This window comes from Triturus cristatus, chromosome 1_2 (assembly GCF_964204655.1).
Source record: "Triturus cristatus chromosome 1_2, aTriCri1.1, whole genome shotgun sequence".
NCBI classification, from domain to species: Eukaryota; Metazoa; Chordata; class Amphibia; order Caudata; family Salamandridae; genus Triturus; species Triturus cristatus.
The window spans coordinates 448,574,706-448,588,737 of NC_140580.1; the positions used below are offsets into that span (position 1 = coordinate 448,574,706).

At 45.1% G+C, this 14,032-nt stretch overlaps 1 protein-coding gene across 1 annotated transcript in view; it reads right to left on the bottom strand.

The window, feature by feature from the left end:
- The window catches only part of MARCHF5 (membrane associated ring-CH-type finger 5), a 259,605-nt gene that overhangs the window by 200,783 nt on the left and 44,790 nt on the right, over window positions 1-14,032 (bottom strand). Inside the window, exon 2 of the mRNA XM_085606154.1 lies at window positions 10,218-10,420. Within this exon, the coding sequence (XP_085462280.1) occupies window positions 10,218-10,420 (203 nt within the window). The remainder of the gene's footprint in view (window positions 1-10,217; window positions 10,421-14,032) is intronic.

Below are 14,032 nucleotides of genomic sequence, written 5' to 3' on the forward strand. Positions count from 1 at the left end.
CACGATTGTGTACTTGGTTCCCTTTTTAACTTCAAAGTGTCCTATTTCACGCCTGTGCTATGATAACACCAACACATCGCCCTTCTCGCTGCATCCCATCCACAAAACACCTCTCTGTCTTCCTCTCCCGCATACAGCTAACGCAACTACACTTACTGGCGATTAACTTTTGTGTGCAGCAGGTGCAGTGGCACCGTGCCCCACACACCCATTAACCACACACTGCTGCTTTATTTCACCCATAAACATATTCCTCTCCCGTCCCTAGAGTTTTCCCTGCATTTCCATGTGCATGGACTTTGCTCTGTCACTCACCCTGTCATTTTCATAAAAAAACAACTAACAAGATATGTTGTTCCCTGCCCCCCCCTTACACAACAACCAGGCCTATACCTCTTCCTTTCCCATCCCTAGCTTACACAACTACATTCAGTGGAAAATAGCCTCATTGTACGCCACAGATGGAGGAACGCTGTGCCCCAAAAATACACACCCCTCTGATGAATGCTTACTTACATAGTTGAAACAGGAGTCGAAACACTCAACTGCTTACCTGTACTCCAGCCCCAAACACCCTGCCTGCACCAATTGGCACTTTGTAAAACATTCAATGGGTGCTGCGTTGTGACCTAGAAATGATGGGAACATGTCCTTCTGAAACAACACACCATCACTCTTCTAGGGCCCTTTAACACACCACTCCCTCTCCCATCCATGCCCTTTGCGCACGCACACAGACACGCATTCTCACACACACACACTTCATGCAGTAGGGGCAGTTGCACCAGGGCCTTGAGGCTTCTGGGAGCTATTGAGCGCCTATTACTGCTTCATTTCAGATTTCTTACATTAGCCAAGGAGCCTATCTCCCTGTAGCACTACAGGCCATCACACGCTGCCTACCCCGCTGCGCACTATCATGCACTTTGTACCAGGTTCCGTGGCCAACTACAAAATATGCTTCGTGCCTGTGCTGTTGTAACACCTCCATCTATCACCTCCTTCGCAAGGCAACATCCCTGAACCCATCTCTCCTCCTGTAGCCTATGAAACTACACTTACTAAACCACACCTTCCTTCTATGCACCCGGTACAGTGGCACCGGGCCCAACACAAACCCACTCAACCAAGATCACTGCTGCATTTAACCCATACACTTAGGCCTTTCCCACCCCAAGTCTTTGCCCCACATTTCCAAGGGCGCAGGTACCACTGGTACAAGAGGTGCGATGGCTCCGCAACACTCTTCTCTCTGCGCATTTGACCCCCACCCGCATATGAGGTGCCATTTACCCCATTAATACTTATTAACAACCAAAAAACATCTGTCTCCCGTTTACACTTCCAAGCTTTACAATTTCCCTTCATGTTCTTTTAATGTGGACAACATGGCTGAAATGCTTTTCAATGTTTCTTTATCCATGTTGCACAGCAGCAGTGCTGCTGTGCAATATGACAAAGTTTAAACGAAACAAGCATTGGCATAGCCAATAGGTCTCGCCTTTGGGACCTTATAAGTGTTTAGCTATCCAGCACAATATCCTTGGTGCAACAACATTAACTGTTGCATGGCTAAACACTTATAAGGTCCCAAAGGCGAGACCTAATGGCTATGTCAATGCTTGTTTCAAATCTTTCTATTTTCAGTGATATGACTACCAAAGGCACTGATTTTATATTAAAAACAGAGCTTTGGACTATACCATTTCCCGCTGAAATGCAATATTTCTCTCCATGTGTTCCCATACCTGGCGTGTCACATAGTTTGGTGCTTACTTTCCCTCCATGTTAACATGTATATATTAGCGGCCGGCCCTGGTGGTTGTAGGCCCATGTTTGTATTGAATTTTTCGGTGCAATAAAGGTTTTTCAAAACAAAAAAAAAAACAGTACCCAGGCTAATGTGCTGCATAGCTAAATACATATAAGGTCCCATAGGGGAGACCAATTGCATTGCAAATTCTTGTTTGTAAGGTAGCCACCTCCGATTGCAGGGTTAATACCACCTTTTCAGTGTCTGTAACCCTGTCGGAAATTTTGCGAACATCAGCCCGGTGAAGTCCTTTTCCAACACCACTGTGTATCTCGGCGAGGGTGAGCTCTCTGGATCCTTAATCTCGGCCAGTATCTCTGCCATAGTTAAAGTTCCCTGCTCCCCTGCTCCCCTGCCAGGGCCGACGGTGCGGGCCCCCTGTTGCTCCATCTGATTGTAGTGGCAGCGCATAATTGTCAATTTTATTGGACTGAACAGATTTGACTCCTTTGTCTTCAGCCAGGTCTATTTAGGGTGTCACTCTAAACATAGGCAGAGTACTCCCTTATAAAGCCAGAAACTTCAGATCATCAAGCCTGTAGGCTCAAAGATTGGCCCATACACCTCTATGCGCTCCTCGCCTGTTCGCCTCTGCGTCTGGGGTCGATGTGGTCCAGCTGGGCTGATGCCAAGAGCCTCATGCTAGGCACTGCCCCGTCCACTCCGGGACAACACCGTAAGTCATCACCACGGCCAGGTCTCGGATTTGTAGCTCTGTGTGTGCGAGCCTCCGTTATGGCTCCAATGTCCCAGGCATCCGTCCTCAGCCAGCCTCTATTACAGGCTGGAAGCACCGTGCTTCAACCAGGCTATGTCGCTCTGGCAACGGCCTGCTCTCCGACTGGCCTCTATCCATTATTTTCTGCTGCGCAAGGGGTGTATTGTCCTTATCGGGGTCGATGCCGAGGGCCGGCATCACCACCCTAGAGACCAGGGCTTTTATTCATACGTGTGTGCAGGCCTCAATCTCTCTGCTCAGCATCCCTTTTTCCCCCGCACTCAGTCCCCGGCCTCTGTCCGCCCAGTCTACAAGCCCCTGCCTCACCTTCTATTCCCAGAACAGCGGGAACGCCAGGGGGTCGCTCGGTCCCAGGAAACCATGCTGCACCCGACAAGTGCGACCACGGGGTCCCTCAGTGTCCGATCCGGGAGGGGCCCCTCAGCCGGCGCTAGCCTGTTCTCTAGGGCCCCATACACCTCTTCAGCTGGCCGCCACAGGGTTCAGGCCGGACTAAGTCCGGTGCTATCTCCTCGCAGGGGAGTGACCCCACCTTAACGGGCGCTCACCACACTGGCCCTGCAGCACTCCAGTGTGCGGCCTGCCATTGACTGTGGCCGCTTCCGTCTATTACTCTGGGCCTCGGTTCGTGCCACTACCAGCTGTCGGTCTACGTCCAGCCCCGTATCTTTCAGTGCCTGCGAGTCTCAGGGCACCAGCACCTGTAGCGGGCAGGCACAATTGCAGCTCCCTCGCCGGTAGGCCACAAACCTCCAGCGGGTCCACCCATCTCCAGTATTTACGCCGCTTCCCCGTCGTTTTGTCCGGTCTTCGCGAGTCAACAGGGACAGCTCTCGACTTTCTGCTGGTTTGAATTGCTGCAGATGGTTCAGGATTATGCAGGAATTAGGCTTGGTCGGCGGGAGCTCTGGGGAAACACATCTAGGCAACCATCTGGCCTGCTGGGAAGCATCTGTAACTCCCCCTTGAATAGATGGTGTGGATTCCACCATTGCAGAGAGTGATATGTGGTGCTGTTTACCAACACAGGATCGTGAAGTTGATCCAGTGATCGAGTCCATTGTTGAGAGAGACATTGTTGTAGTGGTCACATATTAAGTCTGGCATGTGGGACTATGTGAATACTAGATGCCATAATGCCTAGAAGTCTGAGAAATGTTTTGGCAGGAATGCAAGTTCCTGTTTAAAACTGTAGAATTAATGTTATCATTGTGTCTTCGGTCTGTGTTTGGGTACACCAACGCTAAAATGGTGTTGAGCATTGCCCCTAGATACTGCCAGACATTGTGTATACTCTAGGTGCACTGGTAATTACAAAAGGGGAGAACCTTGAATTGATATTAGTTTCCTAGAAATTGGAATCTTAGGTACTTCCTGTGTGCAGCTTGATTGAGCTTTTGACGAAATTGCTTGTGGATTGGCTTTGGAGAAGATTTCAGACCGAAAATGAAGCATTTTGGTGGTGGAAGCTCTGTCTACGATGGAGGGACATTCGGTTACAAAATAACAAGTCTTTTCTTCAGTGTCAAGACCGAGGTATTGTGGTCTCAGACTGAGTGGATGTAAAGGCCTCTGTTTTCGGCTAAACTTTCAGAGCCGGACCGGTGGGAGAGGCTACCGAGTCATGTTATTGGAGCGCGCCATGGCTTTTGTGCAGTGGGGCCCTGTGAGCAGTTTTTTTGTTGGGAACCGATGATTCGGGCTTCGAAGCAGGGGTAGAAGTACTCACAGTACGTTGTTTCTGTGCTGGCTGAAGAGTGGCCGACACCTCTTCGGATTCAGACTGATTCGGAATCATGGATGAAAAATGATTCCTCCTGCGCTGCTGAAGCCTCTTCGTCGTCCTCTTGCCGACGGAAGATGTCAGGGACAACATCCACTTGTTTGCGCTGCATTTCTTTTCTTCTAGTACGCCAGTCGCCCGAAAAGACTTGCAGGCCTCACAGCTGTCCTCTCTATGTTTGCGCGAGAGGCATAAGTTGCAAACAGGAAGTTGGTCAGTGTGAGGATATTTACAGTGGCACTTCGGACAGTAACGGAACGGAGTGCATGCCATTAGCAGGTCATTCTCCAAAAGCATTGGAAATGGAGACATTTTGGCCAGCCAGGTGCAGCCCTTGGGCAGAGGGAAACGAGCCAAAACCTGCAACTTAGATTGTAGTACGGAGTTAATACAATACTAATCAAGACAATACTGCTGAGAGATACAGCAGACCGAAGGGAGCCAGAAAGAGACTCAAACTAAAACACAAGATTGTTTTTTTTCTGCTGATGGGTTCTGATGTACAATCTGAAGATGGCGTGGATGACTATGCGCAGTATTACCAAGAGGAGGAGTCACACAGCCTTGTGACTCGAAGAAAACTTCTTGGAACAAAAACAACTTGTAATCATCCGAGCCTAACACTAGATGGCGGACTTATGCAAAGCATGTTTATCTATATACAGCATACATGCCTAGATCACTTATTTACAGCACTTTTCATTGATGACGAAGGAGCGGCTAAGGATCAAAACTATGATTGTGTAAAAAACGTGACTTGATGACCCAGGGGGATAATGACTTGTGTCTATATTTTGTATGAGTCTTTGTGGATCAACAGCTAGGTATTGTGATTTCAGGGCTCCTTGATTGATTACTTGTGATTTCCCAAAAGATTCTTTGCATTTTCCAAGTCTGGCCCAGATGTTGCCTGATAAGTCTAAGTAGGATATTTTGGGAGAAATAATGGCGAATCCTATGCCTATTTTTTCTGCAACATCATTGATACCAAAAATCCTGAATTCCACAAATCATATAGGCCACTGTCACTCCAAAATATAGATGCCAAACTATTGACAAAAATACTGTTGACTAGACTGCGGCCTTTAATGCTGAATCTAGTATTGCCGGACCAATCTGGCTTTATATCCACCAGGTCAATGACCCAAAATTTACGCACCCAGTTTGCTTTACTCCAAGAACTAGACCCAGGGCTACCAGCTCCAGCCGCCTTATAAGATGCAACAAAAGCATTTGATTAAGTGGAGTGGAGGTATATGTTCGCAGTACTGCGAAGAATGGGACTACCACAGACATTCCTCCAATGGTTTAAACTGCTTTATACGGAACCAATGGTAAGACTAAGGGTGAATGAAAATACAGCAGAACCCTTTGCCATTACTAAAAAAAAGACAGCAGGATTGCCCGATATCACCATTACTATTACCTCTGGCGCTGGAAACACTAGCATGTGAGATACAACAGCGGCACGTGGATTCAGCACTGAGATTTAGATGAAGACCCCTTAATATATCAATGTACGCAGATGACACGGTACTACATATACACACACACAAGACCCGGTAAATAATCTCATGAGGAATTCTCAGGACCGAGTGAAAACTGGGGCAAATCGGTACTTATACCACTGACCCTCTGAACAAAACAATGTATTACTGAATTTCCTCTGGTGTGGAGCACAGATCCTATTAAGTACCTAGGGATGTGGGTTCATAGGGATCCGGTAATAGTTGTCCAGGTAGTAGACCCAATCAGGTTTTATGCCACGTAGGAATACTGCGTAAAACCTGCGCAGGGTCCACGGGGTTCTGGGTAGGGCACCTAACGTACCAGAACAGGCGATCATAGTTTCCCTGGATGCCACCATGGCTTTTGATACGGATGAATGGCCTTAACTATTCGCCATACTCACAAAGTTGGGATTTGGGCCAGGATTTATTCGATGGGTGCGTTTGCTATATAGCGAACCTATTGCTCAAGTAGTCATAAATAACAAAAAATTGGAAGCCTTTACACTCAGCCGAGGGACCCGACAGCGATGGCCCCTATCCCCCTTACCGTTCGCACTGGCCCTGGAACCCCTTGCAGCACGGATCCGGAGAGACCCAGTCATTCGTGGAATGCAATGGTCCCCGGACTGGGAAGACCGTATTTCTTTATATGCCGACTATGTCCTGCTATATCTCACATCCCCTAAGAAATCTCTTATCGCTGTTTGACATCCTAGCCATTTTTGGCAGATATTCCGGGTTTGGTATAAATTGGCAGAAATCCCTCCTTTATGTCCTCTGAGGAGGCCCTCCTCCGCTACCTCCAAATTGCCCGATACAAATTGTCACAGAAGGTTTCAAATACCTGGGAATATTCGTCTCTCTCGATCACTCACTCCGATATGCCCGTAACCTCTTCCCCCCCACTGCAAAGACTTAGACGAGACATCACAAACTGGAAGTCACTCCCACTTTCCCTGTTGGGCAAGGCAGCCCTTTTTAAAATGATGTCCTTACCCAGTTTCTTGTATGCATTACAAAACTCAGCTGACCCTGTCCCAAACTCGTACTTCAAAGAAATAGAAGGGCTCCAACGGGAACTTCTATGGGATGGGAAACCACGTATTGCCTTACACAAATTCACGCTCAACTGGTATGATGGAGGGATCGGATTTGCGGATATTAAAAAATACTACTGGGCTGCACACCTTGCAGCCATAAATCATGGCACCTACGGCGCTTTGACGACCTGGGATTCAATATAGATAGATGGCTTCTCCCCAGTGGTGCTTACAGCCGAGTGCTCTATTCCAAACCAGGCAGATATCCGCTTACAGGTCCCACCAGGCACGCAGTTGAAATCTGGCACTCAGCTAATAAATTGCTCGGTTGGAACCAGAAACTTACACTTGCTACGCCCCTATGGGATTCTCAGGAATTGAGAGATCTGTGGAACTCAAAAGGCTTCGACAAATGGGAACTAATAGGTATATCACATATCAAAGATCTCTGGGACGCAGGCGACGAGAAACCCTTTGATGCTCACCAGCGCCAATATGAGTTGGCAGATTCGGAACGATTCCGATATCTGCAAGTTCGACACACGTTGCGATCGGTCTTGCCCCGAGACTCCTCCCTTCCCGACTCATCCCCACTAGAGGACAGGATACTCAACGGACACTTGCCTGAGAAAGCCATTTCCCTCATACATAAAAAGCTCATATATACTATGGAAGATCCTCTTCGCCCGCTACGTGAAAAATGGGCAAGAGATGGCATCAAAATGGATGACGAAGATTGGCAGTTGGCGGTCTCCTCCCCCAAAACTGTTGCAATCCCAGCATGTTTCCGTTTAGTACAACTGAAGATCCTACACAGAATCTATGTTACAGCCCCCAATTGCTACACACGGGAGGGCTAACTGATGGGACTTGCAGGCGGGGATGTAACCAACTGGGCACGTTCATGCACATAATTTGTCACTGTGAACCTATCCAAGATTATTGGCAGAAAATACACAAGGTGATGGGTGAAGCTTTGGGGGTTGTTCTTCGCCCGGAGGCGCGTAGATGCCTCCTAAGTATCTGGGAGCCCACGGACCTCACCACTCACACTGCACAATGGGTCACACTTGGTCTTATGATTGCCAAAAGGAACATTGCTCAGCTCTGGGGAGCTTCATATGCACCCACAATCACAGACTGGAAGAAAAATCTCGACGGGTGTATGTATAGGGAAAAGTCAGTTTACATTGCCCGTGGCTGCCCCCGAAAACGGTCTAGGATCTGGGACCCCTGGATTGTCTATCGTGGTAATATTTGTGTCCCACCCCGTAATATGGATTGTGAAGATGCCCTTTCGCCGTGATCTCCAATGAACTATCCTACTGTATCTGTTTTGGTAATTGTCTCCACTGTAATTTCAATTGTCACATTTGCTGTACTGTACGTTTATGTCGATATTTGTTAATAAAAAGATATATAATTTTTTTTAAAAAATAGTAGTTCAGATAGCCCGCTGGATCAGATTATCGCTATTTCTTGCAGATAGGATTGCGATAAAAAAAAATAGTCATCCTGCCCAGATTATTATATTTATTTATAAATAGTGTAAAGCATGATAAAGGCATTGCAAAAATTGGCACAGACGGTAAATAAGGAACCACTATACGCTTCCGAATTGCCCTTATCATACCACCCAGACATCACAGTCAAGCAAGAGAGAAAGGCGCAGAGCATACTAGCAGAGATGGGATTATGCAATATGGGGGACTTGTTCAGGAATCAAGAGTTTATACAATCAACAGAGATGGGTGCAGGAAATACAATGACCACATTACATCTTTTTACTTATACAAGACTGTGACAAGCCACTAAAGCAATATATGCCTCATTTCCACAAGATCCTTCTGCACTGCAAGTGCTTCTCACTGCACCCACATCAGAAAGACTTATAACCAAACTCTATAATGCAGCACAGAAGGAAAAATACAGAAACACAAGAGCAGGCGTTAGAGAGATGGAACAGAACCTTAAATACACCAATATCTGAAGCTGACTGGGGTACATGCTGCGCACTGATTGAGCTGCTTACACCTAACTGTAACCTATGCATTATTCATTTTAAATACATGCAACAGATGTACTATACGCCAGTGCAACTACATAAATATGGATTAGGAAGCAATGCTAATTGTAAACGATGTGGACTTAAGGAAGCAGATTTCTTACATGTTAGCTGGGCATGCCCAGCTAATATGGTATTGGAGGAAGGTGACAAACATTGGGTAATATGTTGATGGAAGCGACACCTAATACCCCACAGGTGTGCCTACTGGGCCAGCTAATCGAAGGTTAGCTGCAGTGGCATTATTATTAGCTAAAAGGTGCATAGCAATCCACTGGGGCAGTAGAAGATATCCAAATATAAAAAACTGGATTAAAGATATGGTGTACTGTAAGGAACCATTAGCAATATATGCTGAGGAGCTACCGTTAAGACCAAAGGATATATGGGGCCCCTTGATCAAATACCTGCAAACAATGGAGTCAGAGGACAGACATAGGAAAGTACAAGATGAGCAATGAAAATGGGAAGGGCGGGGAAAGAGAATAAGTAACAATAAGGAACTGTGTCATACTGGTTAATGTGATCGCATGATGTATGGTAATGCACTATCATTTGTCAAACAAAAGAGATAAGTGAATGTATGAGTTTAAGGAAGAATTGAATAAAAAAAAATTTGTTTTTTGTTTTTTTAATAAGTCAGTGATACTGCTCCACGTTTGTTCTCCATGCCAGAATCCATCATATTCCCTTGCCCTTTATCACAAGTGTTCTAACTCTCGGTTCTGTATACGTACTGCTTGTGTTTCTGTATATTGTTTTTTCAAACCTCAATAAAGATATGCTGGAAAAGAAAATCAGATGCAGCAAAGCAGCAATGCCCTGCCTTGACCAAACAAGTCTATCAGGCAAGTCCACTATGTGCAGCGATGCAAATGACATGGGCAATGTGTAACTCCAGGTCAACTTTTTTGGAACAGTTTAACAAATAATTTGGCTCTTTGTAGCAAGTAAAGCAGCCTTCAGCTAATGGTGAAATGGTCTAAAGTCTCATCCTGAAACAGCACATCCAAGCACTGGAAGATTTTTGAATATCTTTCATAAAATGTTGAGAATACGTTTTTTAGTAAAACATATCAATACCTTATCCTTAAACAATTTAAATACATGGCTAAACCTGCCCTAGCCACCACGACCTGTCCATAATTATCACCTGTCATTCTCAAACCATGAAAGAAATAGAAGTAGCTATAAATAAAAATGTAGTTAAAAATGTAAAGAATCAAAAACATTAAGTCAAATTATTATTTTTTTTTTTAATCTTACCCAACTTTGGAAATACTATTAAATATTCTGCATTGCACTGAGGGCATGCAACGCGGGCAGTACTGTTTCCCCTCTGTTTTTCATCCACCCAACGTTGTAGGCAGGCCTGGTGAACCCATTTTGTAGATCCTCTGCACCTGCAAGGTCTCACCCACTCTGCTGTCCGGTCATCTTCATCAGTAGCAAAACATACCCAGCAACTTCTAAAAAGCAATGTTATGGATGAAAGGATTAAAACAAGAATACTTTCCCATGAACTAAGGAATTTAACAAAAAAATATTTTCCCCAAAGTTAAACATGATGGCATTTGCCCTGCTTTATTTATATTCACCATAAAGCTATTGCTTTCTCAGGGCACAGCAGGGATGTGGAATTTAATAAAATATCTACTTGTCCATGAGGCAGGTTGTTTACTAAATCTACTTGTCCTTTAACAAAATCCACTTGTCCCTTTTGTGCCATGTAATGCGGTGACAAATTATCGCAGCAATCTCATTATATAAGAACTCTGAAATAGTCTCTCTGCTTATGCCAGGGCTCCTTCCATAGTAGAGTGAATACTAGCAATTCCCTCATGTTGCTACGTTTCCGCAGATCTGCATACTGGCGCTGACAGCAAGCAACAGTTCCAGGGTTGGAATGCCCTTGAGTCTGTGCAAACCTACTAATTTGCAAGTTTTAAGGGTTTTCACTAACTCTTCTCTAATATTTTCCCATACTGAGAAAGGTTGGAAATGTACTCCTGACAATGGCAGACATAAAACTTCTTCCAGGGTGGGGAAAAAAAGTGGTTCGAGGGAAAAGTGAACTTGCAAACACTTGCATTTTCACATGAAAAAATCTAAACCTGTATATTTCCTCATGCTAAAATACAGTTCACTAATATTTTCTAGGAGTACTATTTCTTGGCCTACTTCTGTAAAGTCTTCTGATTTCACGAAAAGTCGTAGATCTGCACTTAATGCAAGGACACAAGTGCACTTTTGAGACTTTATTTAATAATTGGGCTACTAATTTTATTAAATTATGCTGCGAAAAAAAGGTACCTAAAATGTTACAGTAGTTTAGCAAAATGTTTGTGCATTATTTTTGTGAACAATTTATTTTGAAAGCAAAGAATCATCAATGTTGCTTTCAAGCTTCTGCATCTAATCAGAGAGCATTCTGAGAGCAGTATGCATAGCCTCATATTGTTAAACATTGAAAACATGTGTACACATTTTTATACTGGAACCACTGTCAGTAGCACAGTCTGAGCTTACAACATCTACTTCGATCGCTCAACCTAATAATAAAGGTTTTGCATTAATGAACCATAAATTCAAGTTTGAACAGTGTTAACGCATGGACATAAATATTTCCTTAATTGCAGGCAATACCTTTCCCTGATCCATAATGTGGTACTGTAAACTAACATTCAAAGGGTTTGTGATGTAGGGAGTTGGGCCTACTTGTCCCAAGGACAAAATACACATGAAAACGTGTTGCCCTTGACCCTAAACAATATGTCCCGGGTGGCCATAGGAATTCCACATCCCTGGCACAGTGATATACGCATAAATAAATATCTCAAGTTGGATGTAAGCATGCCGAAGTACGCATGCCAAATGGAACCGTAGCACTTCACAAACGTTCAATCATTAAATTGCTAGATTAATGTGATCTTTGCGTAAACAAGAGATTAGGAGACATGCCAACAACAAATTGGGCACATCCTAAGGAGATGCGCCATTGCAGCTGCCCAAAGTAATTAAAACCTCCCACCCCCCCTCCCCCATCACAGTATGTCTCTTCATCTGCTAACTAAATACAGTAATTGCAACAAGGGGTAATGGGCTAGAACAGGCCAAAGATGACAAATTTGAAGGGCTGCTTTGTGAATCCTAACCTTAGCACTTACGACACCTTACATCAGAAATCCACTTGTCTTTCATATTATATCCACAATAAACTTCCATTTTTGTTTTTTATGGGATGGTAGCAGGAGTTGCATAGACCTACAAACTCATAAAAGGGAGATTTTCTCTGCATGTGTGTGAGATATCGGAACTCATTTTAAAAAAAAAAAAACTTTATTCAATTTTTCAAACATTAACTGAGCGGTTAAACATCATCTTTAACAACATACCTCCATCCAGTTTGTTTCCAGTTTCTATCAGAGTCCAATGCACACCTCAACATTGTATGTTTATCTATGACATAACGGCAGACTTGGCATCATGCATGTTTACGGCACCACACAATTCTCAATATTACATTTTCCTGTTGCTATCAGATCCATCGGTCTGACCATTTCCCATTGGGTTTAGTAGCTCCCTGCATAACTCCTTCCAGAGTGTAATGTCCTCGACTAGTTTCTCGTCCTTCCGGAAGGCTTTCATGGGCAATTCTTCTGCAAGAGACCACTCTCCCACATACATCCCTTATCCAGCTTACTAATGTCGGGCCCGTGTGCTCATCCAGCATACAGCCACCCTCCGTTTGGCCAGTACCAGGGTTAATTGTAACAATCTATTAGCCATTTTCAGTTTCTTGGGTTGTGGAACTAGCCCCAGGAGGCAGTGCTCTGGTTTGGCCTCCACTGGTATTCCCACCCCCTTGTGGACCCTCGCTACTATACTAGTCCGATACTGCTGAACCTCTGGACACTCCCACACCAGGTGCATAAACCCTGCGTGGGTCCTATTACATCTAGGGCATTCATGTGGACAAGTGACATCTATACGATGGAGCCTAACGGGGGTCATGTACACCCCCTGCAAGAAGTTATAATGCAACAGTTTTAGGCGGGCATTACAGGACACCTTAATTGTTAATTCACATGCCCTCGCACAGCTTTTTTCTGGCAGTGGAGACTGTAGGTCCTCATTCCATGCCTTAAGGGCAAGGGATCCAGAGTCTACCCTCATAGCTTTATAGAGCAGTGAAACCAGCCCTCGCCCACTGCCGCATGTACGCAGTATATCAAGAGTCTCAGTAGTCTGAGACATATTTGGATACGTGGGCCACGTGACCCTGACCAGTTCTACCAGGCCCGCATATTGGAGATACTGCCCCTGTCCCAGATCAAACCCTTTGCGTGCCTGCTCAAAAGTGATGAAGGTGTAGTGTGTGTATAAATCTGCCAGAACCATACATCAGCCCTCACTACCAGCCTGGAAGGACATACTCTCTACCATTTTTCGCTCTGGGGTCAGATGCACAACTCCCGGTGGAACAGAGCATGCCCAAGCACCCGTTCCACAAACTTTTGCCATATGAATGCAGTTTGTTTGACTGTGTATGGTAGATCTGCACTCGCACGTGCCCCCCTCCATCAAAATGATGGGTAAATTCTATGGCTGCACCTGACCACTGAGTAGGAGTTTTTCCCAATTATCACCCTTGTCTAACAATTGCGCTGTATGCTGAAGGTGTGCTGTGTAATAATATAGGTCTAACCTGGTGCCCCCACTCTTTGTAGCGCTTAGAGAGGACCTGTAGCGCTACTCTGCAGCGTTTCCCAGCCCAGAAGAGAGATATCAATTTTGATTTCAATTGTCTAAATACCTTCGTGGGGATATTGCATAGCGAGTTTTGCAAGGCGTAAAGACAACGAAGCAGCACCACCATCTTTGCCATGACTATTCTGCCCATTAAGGACAGCGTCAGCATGTTCCAGAATGCTACTGAATGTTTCAGGGACTCAAGTACCCAAGTCATGATCAGATGAAGTACTTGTGCACGACCTGTACATCTAGGTACCGGAAGTGGTCCATCTCCCATCTCAATCCCAATTTGGGCAACTCTTTTAAGCCATGTTCTCTCAGCCCTG